The sequence below is a fragment of the Halichoeres trimaculatus genome, unplaced genomic scaffold, assembly GCF_033239565.1.
Source record: "Halichoeres trimaculatus isolate MK-OKI-2021-1 unplaced genomic scaffold, fHalTri1.1 fHalTri1_scaffold_6, whole genome shotgun sequence".
Lineage (NCBI taxonomy): Eukaryota > Metazoa > Chordata > Actinopteri > Labriformes > Labridae > Halichoeres > Halichoeres trimaculatus.
In genome coordinates this window covers 34,552,073-34,575,368 of record NW_027437184.1, presented here as the reverse complement: position 1 = coordinate 34,575,368, position 23,296 = coordinate 34,552,073, and the positions used below count along the sequence as shown (strand labels likewise).

The following is a 23,296-nucleotide window of genomic DNA, read 5'->3' as shown; positions in this document are numbered from 1 at the left end:
CTTTTGTATTCCTCTTGTGTGATTAAAGCTCAGCTTATGCTCAGTGCACCAGTTTCTAAAAGTCCTCTTTAAACATAAACCAGACAAGCCCCACTCTGAAGCAACTCTCCAGCTAGAAAAAGTCAGAGCCATTCCTGGTGGACACATGGCCTTAATCCTCTTTATCAAGCATCTGTATCGAGCATGAATCAACCCATCTGCTGTGAGTTTACCCTAACACTTGTAAGTTTGGACTGCAGAACAGTTCTCACTGCAATGTGAAGCTAGAGTCCAGCTGAAACAGCTTATGCACTTCTTTCTATCCTAAGGAACAAATATTTTGCCAAGGGCTTGCTGAGGGGTGGCTCACAGGGGCTTTGAGGACCCCCCTTATGTTTGAGTGAACTGCCCGATGAAGTGCTTCTGAATGTATTCCCCTTTAAAGTCGTGTTCCATGTGCAAACTGCCATGCATGCCATCGCTAAATATTGCTCCTCCGTTTCCAAAAAAAGAAACAAATATATGGATAAATTCTTGTTACATTTGTTGTCCTAGTGCTTCGCTTTTCTTTGGCTTATTTTTCATTATGTGACTGTTCCCAAGTAGTCATTTTCCCCTCCCGCCATCTCTCCCCCTGTCAGCATGGTGAAGCCCATTGTAGACAGTATCCATGTCTATGAATACATATTGATGATGCTTTGTTGCTCAGCTGTGATTCTCCCCCTCTACTAACGACCATCGGTTTCTCTCTGCAGCCGCGGTGGGAAGATGGCCTTTCTGTAATGCTAATTGTTTTCTGTGCCTTGAGAAACCTGAGTGTGTGTTTGTGGCAGAAATCTGTGGGCTGCCAAGTGCCTCCGTAAGACGGGAGGGAGGTCTGTAGATGCAATCATGAGCAGCTAAAAATACATACACACTCCACAGCGAGGGAACATTTGCACCTGTTGTTTTCAGAGTTTCTGTTGTTTTTTTTTCTCCCTCAAAGAATGAAACAGTCTGCACTCATGAAATCAATTGAAACTGTCGATAACTCCTTTTGGAGAAATTCTCTCTGAAACCAACAGTGCAAATCTGCTGTAATGTTGTATCTTCTCGACACGTCACTCACTGTTTTACTCTACACCATGAAGTTAAGAGAAGGTTTCAGGGGTCGTGTAAAGACTTGGCTTTCCTTTGAAGAGAGATTGTTTGGATCAATTTGAGCAAACTATATCTAGAAGTCCTGAGAGGACAGCAAATTTTAAAGTCGTACTACGACTTAAGAACGCATCTGGACTTACAAACTAATTTTCTCAAACATCAAAAAGATCCAGATGACAGGAAATACTTTGGTGATGTAGAAATAATCAAAGCATGTTGTTTTCTTCTTTGTCTGGATTTGAAAGGACTGAGCTCTTTAGGTGTCTCACATTGATCCTTTGGAAATGTGCCGCACATCTTGCTTAGCACGAGCAGTGCTGTTTTGAGACTGTGTGGGGTTTCTGGTCTGGTGGCACTCCGTAGTGCAGAAACAGTCCACTGACTTATGGTTTGCCTGGAGTTACCCGTTTCCCCTTCTCTCTGTTCTCTGTCTAGAAAGCGTCGAGGTGCGCCGAGTGCCCTTTCGGGGTCTGAGAGGATTGATGCACTGAGATACCAACGTATTAAAAAGGCCAAGAAGATGATGATGAACAACAATAACTCCAAGACCAGAAAGAAAGCAGGTGTGAACCCTGTTTTCCCTCTTCTTCTTCTTTTTTCACTTTTAGAATCCTGAAGACCACAGGTGAAGTCACATTTTTAATTAATGGATGTTTATTCATGTTTTTATATTTGCAAAGAATGTAGTGTTTTTCCTTTGTTTGACAAAAAAAAAAAGGTTTAAGTTTTACAGTAACTGCAAGCTTTGACAATTTGAACCCTGAGATGTTCTGTTCACTCACCCAGTTTGCATAGAGTCAGATCAGTAGCAAAATTATCTGTGTGTGTGTAAATGCTCACAAGTACGTAAGCTGATCCAAGATGTGTAGACTCGCAAACTGAAATCATTAATGGCTGAAAGTGTGAGTTTTTCTACAAGACCTGAAAATATGCAGAAATCAAAGGTATCAACTGAGGCGGGCCTCTTAAGGATTGGTACCTTTTGCATTTGAAACAATACGGTACCGATGCCCGGTACCGTATTGGTACAGGTACCCAACAGTACCAATTTTCTGTACTCTTTTGTGTTTCTGTGGTAAAAAATATCAATTTGTTTAATTATTTTTTTAATTTAATATGTTGTCTTCAACATATAGCCTTACATTGCTCACCTTTTCTTCCACTCCCTCACAGCCACAAGGGTACATTTAGGTACCTAAACATGGTACTATTTGATTTTATGTGAACCAGTACCCAGTACTTTTGACAGAATTCATTCGACACCTTTAAAAGTACCTAATTTGGTACCCATACCAAGGGCGTCCTAATTGGCTGTCTGTGTACAAGTGATTTTTGACACTGTCCTGTCGTGGAGTGATCTGCAAATGTGTAGACAAAATTTGTCTGTAAGAGGAGGGTTGGTTTGCCCTGAGCTCAGGCTTTCAGGCGCAAGCTGCCAGGTATAGAGCAATTAAAGTAGCACCGTTCCTCAGTCGTTAAGCTTTCCACACCCTCTTTGCCTTTCTTTTACTCATTTTTCAGAGGTAGATAATGTGTCTTTTTGTCTTTTTTTTCACAAAGATAGGCAATGTTACACCGGATTCAAAACCTCAAGCTTTTACTCACACCAAATGACGAATGGCCCATCCTCTTCGCTGCACCACACTAGCAGGACTGCAAGTTGCCACAATAAATTTGCATGTGTAACTGGCTTCTTACGTGTACCAAATCCTCCGTACACAAAAACCTGAAACCTTGCCAGATGCAAACATCTGAAAAGTACAACCAAGTGGCAGAGTATTGCATTGCCCTCATCACAAATTCACTTTCCTTAAACATACACAATCTGTCCACTTAATTAGTCACACCTGTTCAGCTGCTTGTTAACATGAATATCTAATCAGCCAATCACATGGCAGTTACTCTGCAGTATTTAGCTGTGTGGACATGGTGAAGGTGAGCTGCTGCTTTAACCCACGACCATCTCTAGGGTTTACAGAGAATGGTCCAAACAGAGTAAATCTCCAGAGAGCAGCAGTTCACTGGGACTAAACGTCTTGTTGATGACAGAGGTCAGAGGAGAATGGACAGACTGGTTGGAGCTGATAGAAAGGCAACAGTAACTCAAATAACCACTGGTTACAACCGAGGTCTGCAGAAGAGCATCTCTGAACCCACAACACGTCCAACCTCAAAGCAGACGGGCTACAGCAGCAGAAGACCACAGTCCAGATGGGCTCACCAAACCTGGACCAAGGAAGACTGAAAAACGTTGCCTAGTCTGATGAGTCTGGATTTCTGTTCTACAATTAGATGTTTCACAGTTTGGAGTAAATGACTTGACAGCATGGATCCATCCTGCCTTGGATGAACGCCTAAGGTTCAAAATTTCACAACTGAAAAAAAACATTCATCTTACAAAAAAAAAATTAAAAAAGGATATTAAAAGTTTCGCCTTGAGTTTGGCAGTAACAGAGGAACTCTGATCAACCAACAGTAAATCTTAACGCAGATCACTAATGTATCAATTACAGGCACCATCACTAACACCAGGGCCCTGTTCTACAAAGCAAGTTCAGCCTAGCGAAATAGCCCTAGAGCTACCTCGCTGAACTGAGCGCGGTAGCCGGTGGTCTCGCTACATGGTTTTACGACGCTGGTTATCAACCTCATAGGTGGTCCAGCTTAGCAATGAGCGCGTGCACACATATAAGGCGGAGCCCGCTGCATCTGACCAATCACGAACATGGAGCAGTCTGGAGCGTCAGAGCAGGCCGGAGAGAGAAGGAGCGCATACTTCACACAGGAGGAGCAGGAGGTGATCATGAGGAAGTATGACGAGGTGAAACATGTAATTAACGTTAAAAGCAACACCGTCGCCGCTGTTAAAGCACGGAAGGAGTGCTGGCAGAAAATTGCTGACAGTCTACGTGCGCAAGTGTAGTGCAAAAAAAATCTTTAGTGCCATTATCATCCTGAAATAGCACTGTTCAACATGCACTTACTGTAATATGCACCATACCTAATTTATTTCTTAGATGAATTTATTCATTTCTTCATTCCTATCATGTTTACATTTTTTGTGGGATATGTAGCCCACATGGGCCCTACATGAATTCCTGTCACAATTTTAATACGGGCAATAAAATATTGTCATGGAACAGAAGTGTTGGCATTGAAGATCTTATTACGGCAATGAGAGTTCTTCATTCCCTTTAACTACCTGTAGAAAGTGTCATGTACTGCCAACCCCTCCCTGGAAAACCAGTAACTTTCATAAAGGTGGTCATCCGAAAAAGAGAGTGGGTCGGTGTGGTCCCTGAAAACTTTCGCACGTCCTTGGAGTGCTCCTTGGACAACGCAAGCTCCGATGTCCACGGGATCCTCTAAGAAAGGACAAGCCATTTTTTCGTGAGGGCTCATTGGTCAGTGGGCGGGGTTTTTATAGTCTGCGAGTTCAATCTGGAACCTGCCCCGCAGCAGGTTAGCCGTTAAGCGTATGTTGCCATGGAGACTCGCCTAGCTGAGGAGTGACCCCGTGTCGTTGAACGGGGTATCCGGAAACTATCCTCAAAGCTATCTCGCTAGGCAGTAATCCTGCTTCGGGGAACAGGGCCCAGGTGTGTTCTACCCAATATGATTAAAATGCATAATTAAAAAATACTTCTAATCACAATACAGTGCAACAATGCATGGTGATATGAAGTACCCTTCTTTTAAAGATAAAGCTTTCATTGGGGGGATTATAAGTAAAAAATTATGAAATCATTTCAAAAAACTCAGAATTTGTTTTTTGTTTTTTTGTTGTTGTTGTTGTTGTTGTTGTTGTTGTTGTTCACTCAAACACTTCTGTGACAGTTATTCAATCAAGAGTTTTTTTTTAAACTAATAAAAAGTGAGTCCTTTTTCTCCAAGGACTTTATAGGAAAGTTTTGTGAGTGTAAGATGAAATGTGTAAAATATGAATATATAGCTTGATCGCGCTACATAACAAAGAGACCAATCAAAGAGAAGATGAAATGCTCAATGTCTTACCTACCACGACCACAGGGAGGCATGGTTAGCTGTGGAAATGTAAACAGGACCAGGCTTAACTGAGCCAACCTGTACCAAACTGTACTGATCTAAACTGGACTGCTTGGTGGAAACGCGGCTAAAGCCTCACTCTCGGTTGACTGATACAAATTGAAGGTTGTTTCATGCTGAGGCTTGTAAACAGGTAGGGAAACTTCAACAGGAAACACTTACCAAAGAAATGTAAATTATGAAAAAGCAGGTTCCTCACACCCGCTGTGAACATGGTTAGCCTAAGATCTGTGGGACAGGCAGAGTATGATCCGTGACGTTTCAGCTGGGTTCTCTGAACGCTGTCAGTGTGAGGTCAGACTGTATCTTTAACGTGCTTCCTCTCCCGCCCTCTAGGTGTCTCCACCTCTCAGACCCAGCAGGCCTACACCTCTCAGGTACTCCAGCCCGAAGAAGCTCTCTACCTCCGCAAGAAGAAGAAACGGCCCATCCTCCATGACCCATACACTCGCTTTTCTGCTCTGCTGTACCGCCGCCCGATCCGCGAGGACCAGAAGGCTATTTTGGCCAGCATGGACAACATAGACCTGGACCATGCTACACTCCTTTAAAAAGCCCTCGAGGACAAGGTCACAACCATGCAATACCCCCTCCTCATTAAAAAAAAAACAGTTAGCTGCACTCTAGGTGGAAAATACAACACTTTAACTAATGTAAGGAGAAGCACTAATTGGTTTACTGATGGCTACACCTTTGGTCAGTTCAATCTGCATTAGAAAGCACTCTGCCTTGTTCTCAAACTAATCTGTGATGACAAGAAAAAACAGATCCAGAATGAACTTCAGTGACCAAACTTCTTTTGTCCATTCAGAGGTACAAACTAACCATTGTGTCCTGATTTAAAGTCAGCGATGAAGTAGAATTGGTGATTAAATGGTGTCAAAACAAGGGCATCCAAGGCTTGTCCCTGAAAGAAATTTGGATGATTTTCTCGTTTCTGGGGAGCCTGAATGCACGAAAAAGATCAGTGTGTTTAAATCAGGTAGTGCTCCCTTTATAAAACGTATTAAGGACATTTTTAGTGATTCAAATCAAACTGATAGCTGCCACTGTTGTCCAAAGTTTTACTCCAGTGCAAAAAACAAGAATCAAATAGAGGCAACACATGAGTACCAGCGCCCTTTGTTCCATCTTTATTACAGATATCCAAGCTGTTGAACTCCACTTCAGTCCACAGTAACCTGAAAGGCTTCTCTGGGCTCGGGTCATTGTCCCCTGTGCTGAGCCAATCCCTCCTTCAAAACAAAAAGAAAAAAAAAAAAAACAACCTGTGGGTCTCCGTTTACAGCACCCTCCACGGGATCCTCTCCGCCAGCAACGTCTCTTTTCTGCCGAGAAACATGCCTCACAATCATGGGTGTTCTCACTTCTTACCAAGTATACCTCAGAGCACAGGACACGAGATCACACAACCACCAGGATCAGCCAGCAGAACAAACTAGCCTCCCTCACCTCATTTACACCTTCAGTTGCTCCATTCTCTTGCAGTTACTTGCTCTTGATTCTTATTCGTTGAGATCATTCAGTCGTTTATATTTTAAAGTAACCATTCTTTCACATTAGTTAAAAAAACACACCTTTATTCATCGTTTCTGCTCCCTCATCAGTGATCAGGAAGTTGAATTGTCCTAGAAAGAATGTCTCACAAACTGAAACTCGACCACTCGGCCCACATAAAAACACATATTTTGACTCTCCTTTAAATCGTTCTGTACATCAGCATCTCATTCACTCACCGTCACCAGGCACAACAAGACGCTGTAACACACTCACCCTCACTACTCGTCGGGTTATCTCCAGCTTTCATATCTCAGAAGAGTTTGCACTGGAGCAAAATCTTGTCCATTTCATCCGATCTGTGACTTTTCCTGTTCTTCTACTTTAGGTTAGCGTAGAGGGTTCAGAAAGAACAATAGTTATGCCAAAAAACAGTTAAAAACAACAACCACGTGTAGTGGAGGATAAGATTTTGTGCCATAGTAAATGATAGTATTTTTTCATACTTACTAGAGGGCATAAAAAACAGCAGCTTTGTTTGGCCTTAATGGATCTTCTGGTTGGTTGCCAGCATCACTTTTGTCTGATTTTTTACAACTATTTCAGTTTTTATTTGAGTGTTTGTTTTTGTGTGCTGGTCTTCTTTCACCGCCTTTGCTTTTGTCTGTGTGTTTAAAATGAAAGATCTGAGAGTACTGTCGTCCCTAAAGGAGATAACTATGGGAAGTAAAAGGCAGCACAGAGTTTGGAAAATGTTTTTAATATCTTAGAGGAAAAAACTTCCCCATCCAACTGACAGGATAGTGTAGGAACTGGGGGCTAATAATGGGTTGCTGCACCTTGAAGATGGAGCTATGTCAGAACACGATTGTCACTTCTTAGATCAGCAGAGGAAGGGTGTGCGCTCAAAAACTCTGGGCTTTCTTTGTCTTTTTTCAGTTTTTCCTCCGCTCTGCTTTAAGGTGCTCAGTTTCTGCACAGACAGCTTTTACTCACATCTGTGGCTCCACATGGAAGCAGTGCTCACGTCCTGCTGAAGTGTGGTCAGAGGGTTTTTTTCTACTCATGTATTTTATTGATTAATAACTTAATTTTGAGCAAACACGACTCCAACACTGTCCTCTGAAATCAGCCAATTCAATTCTTTAAATTGAGTTTTTAATCTAAAACCAGCCATACTGACCAGATCTGGAGGCTTTGCACCATAAATGAGTCAACAAAAAAAATAAAAAGGAACACCAACCATAGTTTATACTACATTAACAGAAATGCAAAAGTATTAGTACTTGCAAAGTAAAAAGTACATAAGTGCATCATGATTTAAAGTAAATTTTAAGGGTTAAAATACAGATATATGTGGAACTTTTGTGCCTTTATTTATTATAAACTTCAGTCTCCAAGTTTTGAGCATCTGTTAACTACAATCAACAAAGTTCATCAACTACAAAGCGTACGTTATCAAAGATAATCTGACCATTTGTCATGATTTCAAAAGTCCATGATCGTCCAGAAAAGAGTGAGAGGTTTGACCTGGACACACAAGACCCTGAGTTTAGTTTAAGCTCTTTTTAAACATGGGGTGTGCTCAAAGTGCAACACAGAGAGAGACAGAAACAAAAGATTAACAGCATGAAAAAGAAATGTCACATTAACATGAGTTACATCACCCCGGAGTAGCTGAATTATCCGATGTGTCGAACATCAACATGAGCGCAGGATTACCATCCAAACAGACAGAGAGATGCCCTCTTGTCTTCCTTAAACTTGTTTAACCATCCAATCAGGAAGCTCCACAGAGGAGCCGTAGTGGATAAATCCATCCACAGTCTGTAAGTGAACAGGGAACAGCTGTCTTAGAGTTTGTCTGGACTCAGATTCACAGACTGGTGTTGTCATATTTCAGTAAAATCTGTAAAGTGGTGGCCAAAATAAATGAAACACCTCACAGATCTGATTTTTTTTTTTTGCCTCCAAATCCTGATCATGAAAGATGCAGATGTTTGCTCTGAGTAAAACAAATATCAGATAAAGTGAGTCCTTCTGTATTTATTTACTTTGAAGATTAATATTTGGTTTGTCCAGCTCATGTCTCTGACATAGTGTTTATATATTTCTGCACTAATTTTGTCACATGACTTCTGCATCTCGAGACAGAGGTCTGGACTTTGAGGGGGGCAGTCCATTATTTTCAATGTTTGTGTTTTTTAAGAAGATACCTTAAATCTCTTTATGATGCCTGTGGTTTATAGAGCCATCGTGGGATAATAATGACTTAGTAGATATTGAATTTCTTGTATGGGTATTTTAACTGCTAATTAAGCAAAAACTGAAATCTCTTAGATTTGCCGAGTTCAAATATTTTTGGCCACCCTGCCCTGCCCAACCAATATTACAATCAACACAAATGATGGGCTTAAATTCAAATTCCAAAACTCTTTTTTTAGGATTAATAATAAGATATTTCCCCACATTTCATTAGAAATTCAATCAAACATTACTGTAAAAAAAGAGCCCTTCAATTAATTAAGACTTTGTGAAAGTTCAAACTGTCTAAGTCCCTGTTCACACTCTACAGCTGTTTGCAGAACATAAGGACTGACAAACCAACTCCTTTCTTTGATTGAGAAACACTCCGTTTGCTTTGAACTTGTCAAAGAAACAAGCTGAGCAAAAGTTGGTGGCAGCTCAGCTCGCAGCCCCCAATAATCCTCCTATGCTGCCTCTGAGAAACACTCCCACTGATTTTTTTCCTGAAATTTCCTCTGTGCATCATCCTTGGATTTCAGAGACAAGTAAGCCTCTGCGGGTGATAATGATTCTCCTGAACAATGAACTCTGAAGGAATCAAAACTTTAAAACCCAAACAGACACCTGGCTGAAGGCAGCTGCTCAGCTCCACCTGCTCATTTTGAGACGTGGTGCGTGAAGTTTACAGCCTGTCACGCTTTCACCTCTGCTTTGCTCTTTAAGGCAGCCAAAACATCAGGACATTTATAGATTTATCTGACAAAGCCTAAGTTTTTATCAGTTGGTCTTTGCTGGTTTTTCAATGAACACCTGATGTTCCCGGGTGCTGTTAGATATTGGCTCTTGTTAAAGTCCAAGGTGCTCAGAAAAAGTTTTAAGAGATGAGAAAACCGATGGCTCTGAAACCGATTTTCAGAGCCATCAAACATCTGTTTACTGTACTTTAAGGAGTCACGGCTACACGGGGTCACTCATTTAAAAGAACCTGTGGTTAGAAGGCGCTTGTTGGAGTCGTGGTTGGATTCAAAATCACTCTGAAAGAGAAACAAGGACCTCTTCTTAAAGCCTTTTTATGCCATTCGTAGAGAGGTTTAATAAGAAAAGAAGAGCTCCGTGGATTCCTTTCAATAAGACACTTTCATTTTTGTTTCACACTGCAGAAACTTCTGATGTCTGTGTTGCTGTGGGTCCTCTGGATCGATCTCAAAAGAGCTCTGTGTGAAGTGGGTTTGTTTTGTTTTCGGGGGACTTTTTGCGGGGACAGGATCATTGCATTAAACACTGCTTATGAAAGACAACGTAAAGAAGAGAGAGTGATTTCCACCAGTTAACCATTAATCCTCCAATCAAGACTGAGTGTATAATTACGTGGCTCAGAAATTTAAAGATGTACTTATTAAGTTACGTTCCTCGGTTAAAACCCTCCATAAAAGAGTTCACAAAATCAGTTTAAAGTGAAACTACAAAACTATTTGATAAACTCTCACACCTATTGTCAAAATCTCAATCAACATAGTTTACAGCGGACACATGGATCCGTACTGTAAACATAGATACGTCAAACACTGACAGACTGTAAGACCTTAAATATAAAGAAGATTCTCTATCCAAATGTGTAGATATATTTTATCTATATATTTAGAATGTAATATAAGAAATTGCATATTTTATTAAAATTGGTCAATAATATGCATGCCATTACAGAAAGTAATATAGATTATATTTACGTTGTCTCTTTGGATATGATAGTTTTATGTAGATGCTGTGTCTGCAGCGTGAGTTTATATATTTTCAGAGTTAAACTTTCTTCCCGTCCACATCAGGTCCAACATGCAAAATCCAACCAAAGCACTGAATTTTCCTGTCTCTCCCAAACAGTGAGGGCTCGGTGACTTTGATGTTTTATGTTTGGGCTGAATGTAGACAACGATAACTCGACCAGAGTGACTGAAACCCCCAACGTTCAAGGTTGCAGGACAGCTGCTCCAAGCAGCTCTCAAAGAGACGTAAAGCAGGAATGGCTGTGCAGATATTTCATCACAAAGGGCTTTAAAGAAACTTATTTTAAGAGGACTGCGTGAGTGTGGTGAGGTGAACAAACATCTGCCTCAACAAAGAAATACTGTATACCTCTAAAAGTGCCACTGAGAAATGTTACATGTACAAAGTGCAAAGACAGAGGCGTTATCTGCATGGTGTCAAACGTTCAGTGCTAATCAGACTCATTCAAAATCAACAAATATGTTTTATCAATGACACAAAACAAAAGATACGGTGCAGGCTTTAAGCTCAGCTTAAAGTAGGTTTTTATACGGAAGCCCTCAGAGGCAAGTAAAGGAAAAAGAATGTGGTTTCAGATTTTCTGACTCTTCCTTTGTTGATTATTCCTGTGTTGGTAATAATTTCAAAACAGGTTAGAAATGGTTGCGACAACTGTTTTAGTTATTGTTTTTTTTTCCACCCCTCAAGCTAGTCAAAAAAGGCTTTTAGAGGTTAACACAAGCTTTAGATTATCCAAAGGCATCTTTTTTCATTCATCTATACAAAAACATTTTCCTTTTGGAATAAATCACACACTTTCTCATCTGTGATAAAAAGTTTGCTTAATTCTCATTTGAAATCTTGTGATAAAAATGAACAAATCTCTGAATGGTTGCTTCATGGGATGGTATTTCATTCAATCAAAATATCTAAAGCTAAAAATAAGAGAGGAAAAGTGATCAGGGTCATTTTCCAGTTTCACCTTTTTTATTAACTTCTGAGTGTGTAAGCTGTGAAAATATGACAGAATAAGCTTCTTTTTTATGTTTTTCTTTTTTTTGTCTTTTAATCAAATGTCTGTGTTGTTGTCTTTGTTTGACTTACTTGCTCCTGAAGGCTTCCATACTTTCAAATGATGCAGGAAAGAGGAAAATACTGCAGGATTTCATACAGAGGATCAAGGCCACTGGAAAAAATATATATGAATAAATAAAAAGATTTCCGAATGTTAAATTGCTTAAAGAAAGGGGGAAAAGGTTTTAATTTCAGAATTCTGAGGCGATATAAGTTACTTTTCCTACCTTAATAAAAATGTCAGTTCTCCAAAAATCAAATTTTGGCTGGCCTAATATTTTTTATTGCTATTATTTTTTAATTGTCATTTATTTATTTGTTTTTTTTATTTGGTGGCCCAAACCTTCAGTCAATTTTTCCACTGTAGATTTTAAATACTAAACTGACTCTTGCTTTGAATACAATACATGTAAGACTCCAAATTTCATAACAACCAAATCTTTAATTTGACCCTTTATTTAGTTTTGTTGTTGACGTAATGACACTAACCCACCATGCAGATAATTTTTTCAGATAATGAGATATTCAATGTGCAAATATTCCCAGAATGATTCCAGATAATCTGGATTATATGGAAATTAAGACAGCTCCATTTACTCTTTTAAAGATATGTGACATAGTTTGAGATTTACTTAATGTGTCACAGCGTCACATCCCGCACGCACAGTCTGAAGTGAACTGAAGCTAGTGACGCTCTGTGACACACACTGCAGTCTGAAAAACCACTCAGTCATTGTAAAATAGATCAAAGTATCCAAAAGTTACAGTCAGCTCACCACAACTAAATGTGTTTAAGTAGTGATTGGTGAAGAAAAGTCACCAGACATTGAGGATTTTAAAGAAACGTGTCTTTGAAGAGAATCTGAGTACTGTATGACTCTGAGTCTCAGGCCAAAGAGTCCAGCTATCCGTTGGCTTTTACACTCTGACCTTTGAGCTCTTTCCAGCAAACACGAGGAGCAGCCATACAGTTTTCAACCTTTCCCTAAAATAAGAAACAACTACAAAGAGTCACAAAACTAAGATAAAAAAAAACTGAGCCAACAAGTTTTTAATGGGTGTAAATAGACACTGTTTTTAAGTCTGCTTGAAATGAAGCTTCACATTTTTGTCCACTAACTTCAGATTAAAAAATCTGAATATTATATTCTTCCCTGCCAGTGAAATGTTATGAAAAGACGGCGCTGTTTGGGAAATACATGACAAACAAAAACAAAAACTTGTTACAGATAGGACGCAAAATTTAAAGCTAGTTACCTCAATTAAACAAATTAAATTTTAGATGAATTCATGCTCATTTCAAACAACTGATACAAAACAACACTAATACTTGTCATCAGAGGGTCTTCACAGCAACATGAGGAAAGTATTGAGATTTTAAAAAAGTCCAAACATGAGCGATCAATGAGGCAGTGCTCACTTCATTTGTTTAGGTTTCGTTACACCGTGTAAATAATCTCTCAGATAAGCATACCATGCCATCCATATTTTTTTTGTAGAAGAAAATATGATGCACATCAGCGGGCGGCGGGGGAGTGAGTAGTGTGAGAACTGAGTAGTGTAGGGTCTGCCTCAGCAACACATTAAAACATGATGTAACAGACCAGTGTCTATGTGAGTGATGGGATCTTCTCAATGCTAGAAATTAGTTTAAAAAATTGAATATCATAGAGCCAGGAAATATAGAGAAAAACATATATAAAAATATATGTATAAATAAATACACCTATATATATATTGTCATGGAACCAAAATGGTTATATGAGTATCTATATTTGGGGACAGTACTTGTTTTCAAGAATGTATAAGTTTATATTCTATTATTTTTATATCCATTTGTTGCTTTATATTGTAGCAGAATCTAAAACAAAGTAAAGATTTATGACGTCTGTCTGGAGGTTGTGTTCAAAACAAAAGAAAATGGTGCACCAAAACGTTACTGTACTGTATATCTCACTGTCTGTTACACCAAGACTGACACAGAACGATACAACAATCTCAAGTTATGATACCAACCTTTTTATGTGAATAGATGATGTTATTAATGACTTTTTAATAGGGAGCCTGTTCTCTCTCAGACGTGGTTAAAGTGGCTGCTTTTCAGTGACCCCGCTCTTGGAAGTATGACGCTGTGGGTACGACAGTTTAACTTCCTCCCAGCAGATTTAGCTCAGCTCTCTGCGGAGCAAAAAGTGTGAGTTGGCTTTTTAAAATCTGTGTGACTGATATAAGTTTATTAAAGTGAATGGTGACATTAAAGGGGCTGTGAGGACTTTCTAAGCAATCATAAAAAACTTTCACCTGAACATATATGCCTGGTCATAACCCACAACTTCAAATGAGGTTATCAGTGCCAATATGGGTTATCCCTAAAAGCTATTTCTCAGCTTCTCAATCAGATTGGACATGACCAGATTGATGTATAGCTCATCTAGGTCTCTATGACAACACTATGCCAGCTGTTAAAGCCCAGTAGTGAGAAGAGACATCTGTGACTTTCTCTGCTGAAAACTATTTCTGTGATTAATTTTGTAGTGATGGTGGACACTGGAGCCTAACTATCAGACAGAAAAAGAACAGAAGAGCAGAAGAAAGATAAACAGGAGAGAGATAGAGTATGAGTTAAAGGCTAACATGTGAACTAAAGGCAAAAACATAAGCTGAAATCAAAAACACTTGACAAAGGCTATAACAAAGGCTAAAGGCTAAAACATGAGCTTAAGACTTCAACATGGGCAAAAGGCTAAAACATGAGCTTAAAATTAAAACACGAGCTAATCTGTTTGTGCTAATGTTGATTCTAACCCACAGTCAGCAGTTATTCTGCTACAGACACATCTTGGAGCACCAGGCTGAGAATAATGCTAAATATAGCAGGCTACTAAACTATGCTAAGGTTTCAGTCACATGTCAAAATTTAGCACTATGTAACTGTTGATAAATACCTTACCTTGTCAGGTTGTATCCAGTAAAAACTTGTCTTGAACAAAGAAAAGTATATCAAAAAGAAGGTCCAATCATCGTTCATTTCCAAAACAAACACACGCCTTATCAAGAGTAATGTCATCACGACAGTTTGTGCCAATCCCAGCAAAAGGTGTCGCTACAATCCACCTCAAACTGATAGTCCTCACAGTCCCCTTCACATTATTACCAGACTGAAGCAGACTTATCCATAATTTAGGCGCCCAATTTCTTCAACTTTAATCTCTCAGTTAATGATTGTGTGAGCCCTGGGTGTCATGGCGTCAGAAGTGATTGTCATATTTTCTTAATGAGTAACAAAATTATATACATCACTTTATTCTGAAAGGCTTTTCATATATGTTACTCAAAGTGACAGTACCTTTATGGTCATGTTTTGAAGCGTAGGGTCACGGATGAAGCAGTCAGCTTTGACGAGTGAGAACTTGTGTTGTTAGGAGCAATCGTTTTTCCACTCCTGTCCTTTCTGTTGGTTGATTCAGCTGCTCCCGCAGTCACCCATTCATCTCTTTGAAATGTTCTTTGGCATGACAGAACAGTGAGAATCTTTTATTTCCTACTATGGTGCTCTGTTTCAACTTGTATCACAGCCGAGAAACAAACATGTATACTCATCTAATTCACAAACTGTGCAGATAGAAATGTTTCACAGCGTATATATAGTATATATATTTACAGTATGTATGTAACAGACACAGTGCTTCATGATGCTGCTTTCAACTGACAAAAGGGGATCCAAATGTTTGCTTTTGGTTTCTTTCCTGGGTTATACAAAAAGCATGTTTGAGTTAATGTGATGGATATTTTGTTGCCTTTTTGTTTCACGTGGAGGTCGAGCATTGCAGCAGCTGCTAAGAGTTACTCCAGACATTGGTGAGGTTTAATTCAGTGCCGTACATTGCCAAAAAAAAAAAGAGAAAAAAATGTCTTATACATTCTGACAACTGGTGCTATTTAATAACATCTGTGGTGCTTTTTTTAAGTTAGTTCTTTCCTTGCTTCAGACAAAATGTAGCTACACAATCCTGTACTGTACTGTACTGTAGGTTGTTGTCTGGCCAGTAAGTCATCATTGGACCCGTTTGCTGTTGTTTCAGGGAATACACAGATCAGATAGGACAAACAATTTGGGCAGCGAATTTAAAAAGCAAGGAATGTCAGTTGGAAATTTCTTTTGATACACGTCATAATGGTTTTTACAGGCCTGGGTTTACAGTTTTCTCGTTTATTTCAGTCTCAGTGCTTCAGAGTCTGATGTATTTGTTGCAAAATGGTATCCACACAATGTGTTTGGTGCTGGGTGAACACATTTGCTCACTTTGACTTTTGTATTCATTTCTTTTTTTTTTCTTATCAGGTCAAATATTCACGCTAACGCCCCCTGCAGGTACCCTTTGAATGACAGTCAGTTCACACAGCGGGAATATTCCTCTGATAATGGGCTCAGGGTGGGAACGTTAATGCTGTTAGAAACGTCAGGTTAATATGTCTTTAAATGATGGAGATCTGAAAAATCATTTACCATTTTGCAATTCTCTGATTTGCTCATGATAGGTTTTAGATTTTTTGATAGATTTTTAAAGTTTAAACCACATATTTAATATCTGAAGAGCTAAAAAAAAAAAGCCAGTAGCTGAAGTGATATTTAACTATCCTTCATCTAACCTTCACTGCTCTGAGTTAACTGTTGGTTTCCCGGTAGTTATGCAAACTAACAATGTGGACAGATTTCTTTTTTGGATTAAACTAATCGAATGTCTTTTCAGTTTAGTATTTCAAAATCTCACTACATTTGGTGCTGTGAATTAGCCGTTGATATCTAAACAAGTTGTAGGTTTGGCCTGAAATACGTCGCTATTGATGGGGTTGTGCGACACTGATGGAGGACAGCGGTCATGAGATGCCCTCCAACAAACAAAAATAGCATGTACTTGAAATTTTAAATTTTTCTACTAAAGTGATAATTTACACAAAGAATTGCAAAATTTTACTTAAACCCATGCACATTAAAAAAATCACTACATTTATTTTTTTTACTTTTTCACATCATGACCCTTTAAAGAAGTTATGCATCCAGTTTTCTCCTAATTTCATAGAAGTGTGATGTTGTTGAATTGGCCTATCAGTCAGTTTAGGGGTCAGTGATGAATAAGTTTGGAAACACTAGTAACAACTTGTAATCTTTTTAAGTAGCTTTTAACAGTTTTGTTGCTAATGCTACTTTAGAGACAGATTCAAGGTTTTGGTGATGCTACAGTTGGCTTTGGGACATTAAAATGTGAGCTAAGCCTGTAAGCTTATCTCAACTTGTTATGTCAAAAATAAAAGGCAGAATTAGCCAAGAAGTGGTTGAAAGCTAACAGCTTTTTAGTTCAACAGTTATCAAACATTTTTATCCAAATTTTCATTATTCATTCATTTTAAGCTCATGTTCCTTCTGTACGATTGGCATATTAGAGCCACTTAAAAAAAAAGAACATTTGAGAGAAGACTCTAAATTTTCAGTTTGCAAAGTTTCACATTTACGAGTTAATAAAGTTGTAAATTGTGTCGTGTGGTACCACATAACCCCGTCTAAATAGCCCAGAGATGTAACCATCTTTATCCTTGCATTTGTCCGCAGCAGTGAATGTCTGGTGCCAGTGCAATCACTGCCACCAGATCAGCCCAAATATACAGCAATGTCTTTACAGTGTCCAGATTTTTATACTAATGTAAAGATTCTGGGTTGGAATGGGTGAAGAATAGCTTGTTAACAATCTACAAATTTAAAATGTTTTTGTTCCTCAAAACTTCAGGGCTTTATTTCTCAAATATATTTGTTTTTGATATATTTCCCCCTATGGGGATCAATGAAAGAAAAGTCTATTCTAATATATATATATATATATATATATATATATATATATATATATATATATATATATATATATATATATATATATATATATAAGTTCATCTTATTTTGGCATGCCGTGCAACTAAAAGTAATATTAGCTGTTGAATGCAAACATGTTGTCCAGTGACTCATCAAACGGGCATTGTCATCATTTTTTTTACATAAGACCTGGTGTGCTTCCAGATTTCTATCATCCAAGCTCTTTAGAGATGATGATCAGCTGTAAAAAGGTCATAATGCATTAACTTTCCTCAAACCTGAGATGTATTTGAACACTACAAAAGCATTGACGCTCCGCACCCTGAGCTTTGCATCAGAGGGAAATGTCCACAAGATGGGTGAGACAAGCAGCACTGATCCTTCTTCCAAAGGGGTCTGTGGTGTGGCTGTATTCAGAGACGATCAAACCTAGTTTAAAAGTTTTGCTGCAAAGACTCAAGATTTTAGAGCCTCCTCAATAAAAAACATTACGTTTGAGTACAAGCTAAATTTTCTGTTTTCTTTCATAAAAAATGCAATACATGTGGAAGAAGAACAAACAGAACTCATTGTATCCTCTTAACTGTTCAGTCTTCCTGAGATGTACAGAACTGGTTTAATTTTACAACAACCAACATGTGAGTGTGTTCACTGTAGTCACAGGCGTAGACAACTCAGTACCTCAAAATGTCTATGGAAATCTACAATACACTTCTGTTTCTATTCTGTTCAGTTTTATATTTTTTCACCATCTCTAAGGAGTCAATGCTCATGATGCTTTTTATATTTGTTGGCACAAACACTAACAAGAATGTATGGCTGTTGTAATTCCTACTCACCCCCACTCTTCCTAAAAATTTAAGCTTTTAAAGCAACTAAATTGAACTGTCAGTTTTTTGTATTTCAAATGTCTTGGTATGCTTGTTGTAGTTGTATATTCATACTGGTGTATATTACATCAATTTTTATTTATTAAAATGTTTAAATTTTCTAAGATGACTCTTCTTTTTATTCAGCAACCTTTTGTAGAAAGTAGGAGCACAACCAAGAATAACAGTGGGAGTTAAACAGATATTTATCAGCGATAAATCTTATACCAGAGTTTGTGAATCTATAGTGGGATCTGTTGGACAAAGGCTGTTGAGTGTTGAAGTTTATCACACTGTACAGAATGTAGATATTAGGTATTCTCTGTGTCATAAAGCTCCCATGCTTTGGAGAAAATAAAATGCAGAGGTGTCACTTCATGAAGCCTGGTTTGTACTTCTGCCTGCGTTAAGCTGACACCATAGTCAGCATTCATCTGGAATGCAGGGTCATCTTTATGATCGACATCACCTTTCTTCTGTTCCTGTTGACTTTTTCAGAGGGTCTTATGTTATATTGAAGCTTATACATACTGGTGCCAGACGTGCCTCTGTGTAAGTACAGGTGCTACACAAAGACTTATGGTACAATCGACACCGCTGTTTAACCTAGAAGTCTAAACCAGGCTTAAGATAACATGATCCTTGATTTTTCCCACAATGAGAAAATTTACAGAGTCACAGCATTAAAAAAAGAAAGTGTTTAACAAAAAACATTACAGTGAGAATATATAAAGGGAATAACCCATCTCTACAGGGTCTAGAGGGCAACCCAGGACAGAGCTGGTCTTCTTCACCAGGCTGTGCAGTCTTGCTCTCCTTTGTCCCGTCCGCCCGTAGATGGTTAAATCCTTCCAATGTGGCATTCTTGTCTGGTATTAGTTCTGTTAGCCATGTCTCAGTGCGTGATGCTACTCTACCCTCTGGTATCGGGAGGACAGGTCAATCTTGTCCATTCTTATCTTGCACCACAGAACCAGCACACTGTCCTCACCTCCTTCTCCACAGCTCACAGGGAACATTCAGCCTAGCAGCGGTTAGCTACAGACTGCTAACAGCTAATCTCCTCAGTAAACAGGTGAGGCTGAAACGCAAAAGTTTTGTTGCGTTTCAGCCTCGCGTTTACAGAGAAACGGCGTTTCAGCTGACCTAAAACGCAAACTTTTGAAAACGGCCTCCAGAGTGGGATTTTTCTGAAACGCTTCCGACAGCGTTGCCTTGTAAACAGTAAGGCGTTTTCAGTGGAAACGCTGACGTCACACTCTGCCTCGTGCGTGCATACAACAGGACAACAGTACCATTGTTACTATCCTCGCAAACTACTGTGTTGTGCTTTTGCTGCTCAATCTGCTGAATCTGCTGACTGTCTTTCAACAAAAAGTGCATCTTTTGCTCCACTTTTTAACTTAGTATTCCATAATACACCAGATGACCAGCTCAACTCTACTTTGGTGGATATCTCCCAAAAGCGGCTTCTGGACAAGACAGTTATAGCACCACCTACAGGCCTGGCATGCTAACTACAGCGTTTTCAGTCCATCAGTGTTTCCCTGTAAACTGAGATTTTTTTTTCACTGCGTTTTCACAGTGTTTTAGCGTTTTCAAATGAAACGTTGTCGTGTAAACGGGGCCTCAGTCCTTTGGCTGAAGAATAACATAACTTTGAGGGTACAGCTCAGAGCAGTGTGAGTCTTACAACAAGGAGTAAGCTTAATTTTATGGCCAATCATCATTTATAAGAGTCATTTGTAAGAATATATCAGGAGAGATCCTGATGAATTGTAAAAATCTTTAGGAGGAAAAACACAGTTTCTGTTGGGCTAAAGAAAATGAGAATAAATAAGAGTTGATAAAGTGATGTTAAGAAGACCTTGATAATTCCTATTTGAGGTGTTTGGACTTTTTTTAATTTTTTTTTTTTTTCACATTGTCCTGTTCAGCGTCACGACAACAGAATTATGGTCTGGCTGCCGTATTGTGCAGAACACATTTGCTTTTCCAAAGGGAGCCGTTAGTGTATAAGGCTCCCCTTGAGTTTTAAAATTATACTCTTTATTAGTGTTTTTGATATATATTTTGTACACACACACACACACACACACACACACACTCCGTATATATATATATATATATATATATATATATATATATATATATATATATATATATATATATATATATATATATATATATATATATATTTATATATATTTATATATATATATATATATATATATATATATATATATATATATATATATATATATATATATATATATATATATGCATACATGTATCCAAATAGTTTCCCTCCTGTGTATTGCCAAGTTTGAAGGTTACTGCTTAACCAGAACAAGGTGATATCAGGAAAGAAACAGGATAAAGGGAAAGAGTGCAGAGAAGAGACTAGGCAGAGAAGTAGAGAGAGAGACAACAAAACAACAGTAGAGAGCAACCACAACAACTGAACAAATGACTACAGACAGGAGAAACAAACAACCGGCGGCTGAGCCTGAAGAGACAGTATCCTGAGGTCTTTGGTACTATAATCACAAGAAGCACCTGTGGAGAGATGAACTGGAGAAATCATGAGTAACAGTGAGTGCATCAATGACCATTGTAAAAAGGTACATATAAAAATGTGCACAGATGCATATACTCACCTACACATATGGGTGACAGCACAGAAGATTGGGTTTGATTTGGGTCAGGTGATTATGCCAAGGTGTGATCATGCAGATGTGGCCCCGCTGCTCCCACAGGCCAAACACGCACTGAGATGGCCCTCATCCCCGGGCATCTAGCAGCCACAACAGAGCACAGAGCCCAGACAGTCCACCACGGAGACAGCAGCACACCAACCTAGAAGGAGGCAAGGAGAGGGTTCCCCGGGAAGGCCAGTTGTCCCCTGTTGGGACTTTCTTGAGTGTTAAGATATTTGCACACTGAGTCTGTTTTTTTTCAAATTGTTTTTTTGGTAATGTGAAAAAAAACCTTGCACACTGTCTCCAATCTGTTTATTCTGTATTAATTGCAAAACTTCACAGTACAAGAAAAATGGAATCATCAAACAGTGATCAAGCAATTGATCCTGAGCAGTGGTGTCAGTATGTTTGAGGTATGCACGGCAGGGGCACACACACAAACAAACATAGGCACAGGCACACAGACACACACCGTCACACACACACACACATACACATTATGTCATTATCTCAACATCACCCAAAATATGCAGAGAAAATATGTCAGAAAATGTGAAAATGTTGCAAGCAGCCTACAGCATCTCTCAATAGTCGAACTAACCAGGACACAAGCTGGATGGATGCGAAAAAACGCAAAAAAAAAAAAAAAAAAAAAAACAATCGAAGCTGTTTCAAAAAAATAATGACAGACAAAAGTTTTGGAGCGAGTGTGAAAACATGATTGCCATCAGAATTTATTTTTTAATGTGGATGAAAAAGAAAGACTCAATGTGTGCAAAGACCTTTACAAGGTTAAGGTCCACATTCAAATTTTTTGGTGGAATAGTATTTCCTGGTAAGAAGAATAAGTCATTAGAGGAAAAAAAAAGTTATGATTATTTATATATTGATCCATGCATAGATATGTTAATAACTGCATCCTGTAGAAATGGCATTAGTGTGAATTATTTAAATTGCTGAGTTGCTTGTTAATTTTCCCACACAGCTTGATTGACCTGAATCAAACATATTTCTTCTTCTATGATATTTAGAACTGCTACATGCACATCTCATTAAGGAAAATAACCTTACAGCACAGACTGTAGAGAGCCAAGCAATTAAGTAAGAGACAAAGGTGTGAAAAAGGATCAGACTGTCTGTAACTGAGGTTTGAATAGTCAACCATGGTTAAAGTCTCTATGAGCATCCGTTTGGTGTTGATAGCAGTGAAACCTATGGTGAGATTTTCATGGATGAAGACCCAAGACTCTGTTTCCCATGGCACTGTCACCTACCCTCAGAAAAACATAATCCTTACCAGACATGTGTTTGGGCCCTTGAGCCAGGGGGCCTCAGAGAGCTGACCAGCTTTAAATCACCACTGAACAGTGTCAATGAGGAGAGTTTGCAATGACTATGTTGGTTCTGCGCAGAAATCCCAAAAGTGGGCCCCATGCACACCTCTTGCCTCAGCAACCAATAGAGGTGTGTCTTACTTAAACAAGTGAAGGGATCTTTCAAAATGAGGAAAACCCATCCATCTGAGAAGTGGGGGGAAAAAAAAAAAAAAAAAAAAAAAAAAAAACAGGAGCACAAGGAGACACCAAGAAAGAGGTAGGCAGGACAGAAAACAGCCTACAGAAGCTAATTTAGTTTAGCATAGCTCAGTCTGTCATGCTCCTGTTGAGTCATGCAGTCAAGTACACATACAATCAACTTGTTTACTGAGCTAGCAGGCTGAAAAAAAAACAGCAAAACAGCAAAGCTTAGAAAATACTTTTTCTTTAGCTATTAAATATAGCCATGTCCTGCTAACCTTAACTGTCATATTTAGAATAAGTTACAGAATTCACAGGCAAGAAAATTAGATGTGATTTATTACGGGGCACCTGCTTTGAACTCTTCTGCCTCTTTTTGTTCTTAAGAATTTATATATATATATATATATATTTATATTGTGATAAAAAGAAATGATTTTAAAAAATCTGCATGAAAAATGGATTTTACTTTTACTTTTTCTGTAAGCATGGAGCTCCTCAGTCAAATGTGCACTTTCTTCCTGTGCTGCAGTGCAGAGACCCCCACATCTCACTAGCTCAGAGTGTCTGTTGTTGATGGTA

The 23,296-nt window shown here is 38.7% G+C and overlaps 1 protein-coding gene across 1 annotated transcript in view; it reads left to right on the top strand.

Annotated features, from left to right (window-relative positions):
* Positions 1-18,543, top strand: part of LOC141791538 (protein turtle homolog B-like) — a 218,588-nt gene extending 200,045 nt beyond the window's left edge. Inside the window, exons 19-20 of the mRNA XM_074672094.1 lie at positions 1,555-1,682; positions 5,521-18,543. Coding sequence (XP_074528195.1) covers positions 1,555-1,682; positions 5,521-5,735 — 343 coding nt within the window. The 3' untranslated portion in view covers positions 5,736-18,543. The remainder of the gene's footprint in view (positions 1-1,554; positions 1,683-5,520) is intronic.
* Positions 18,544-23,296: the final 4,753 nt, after the last annotated feature.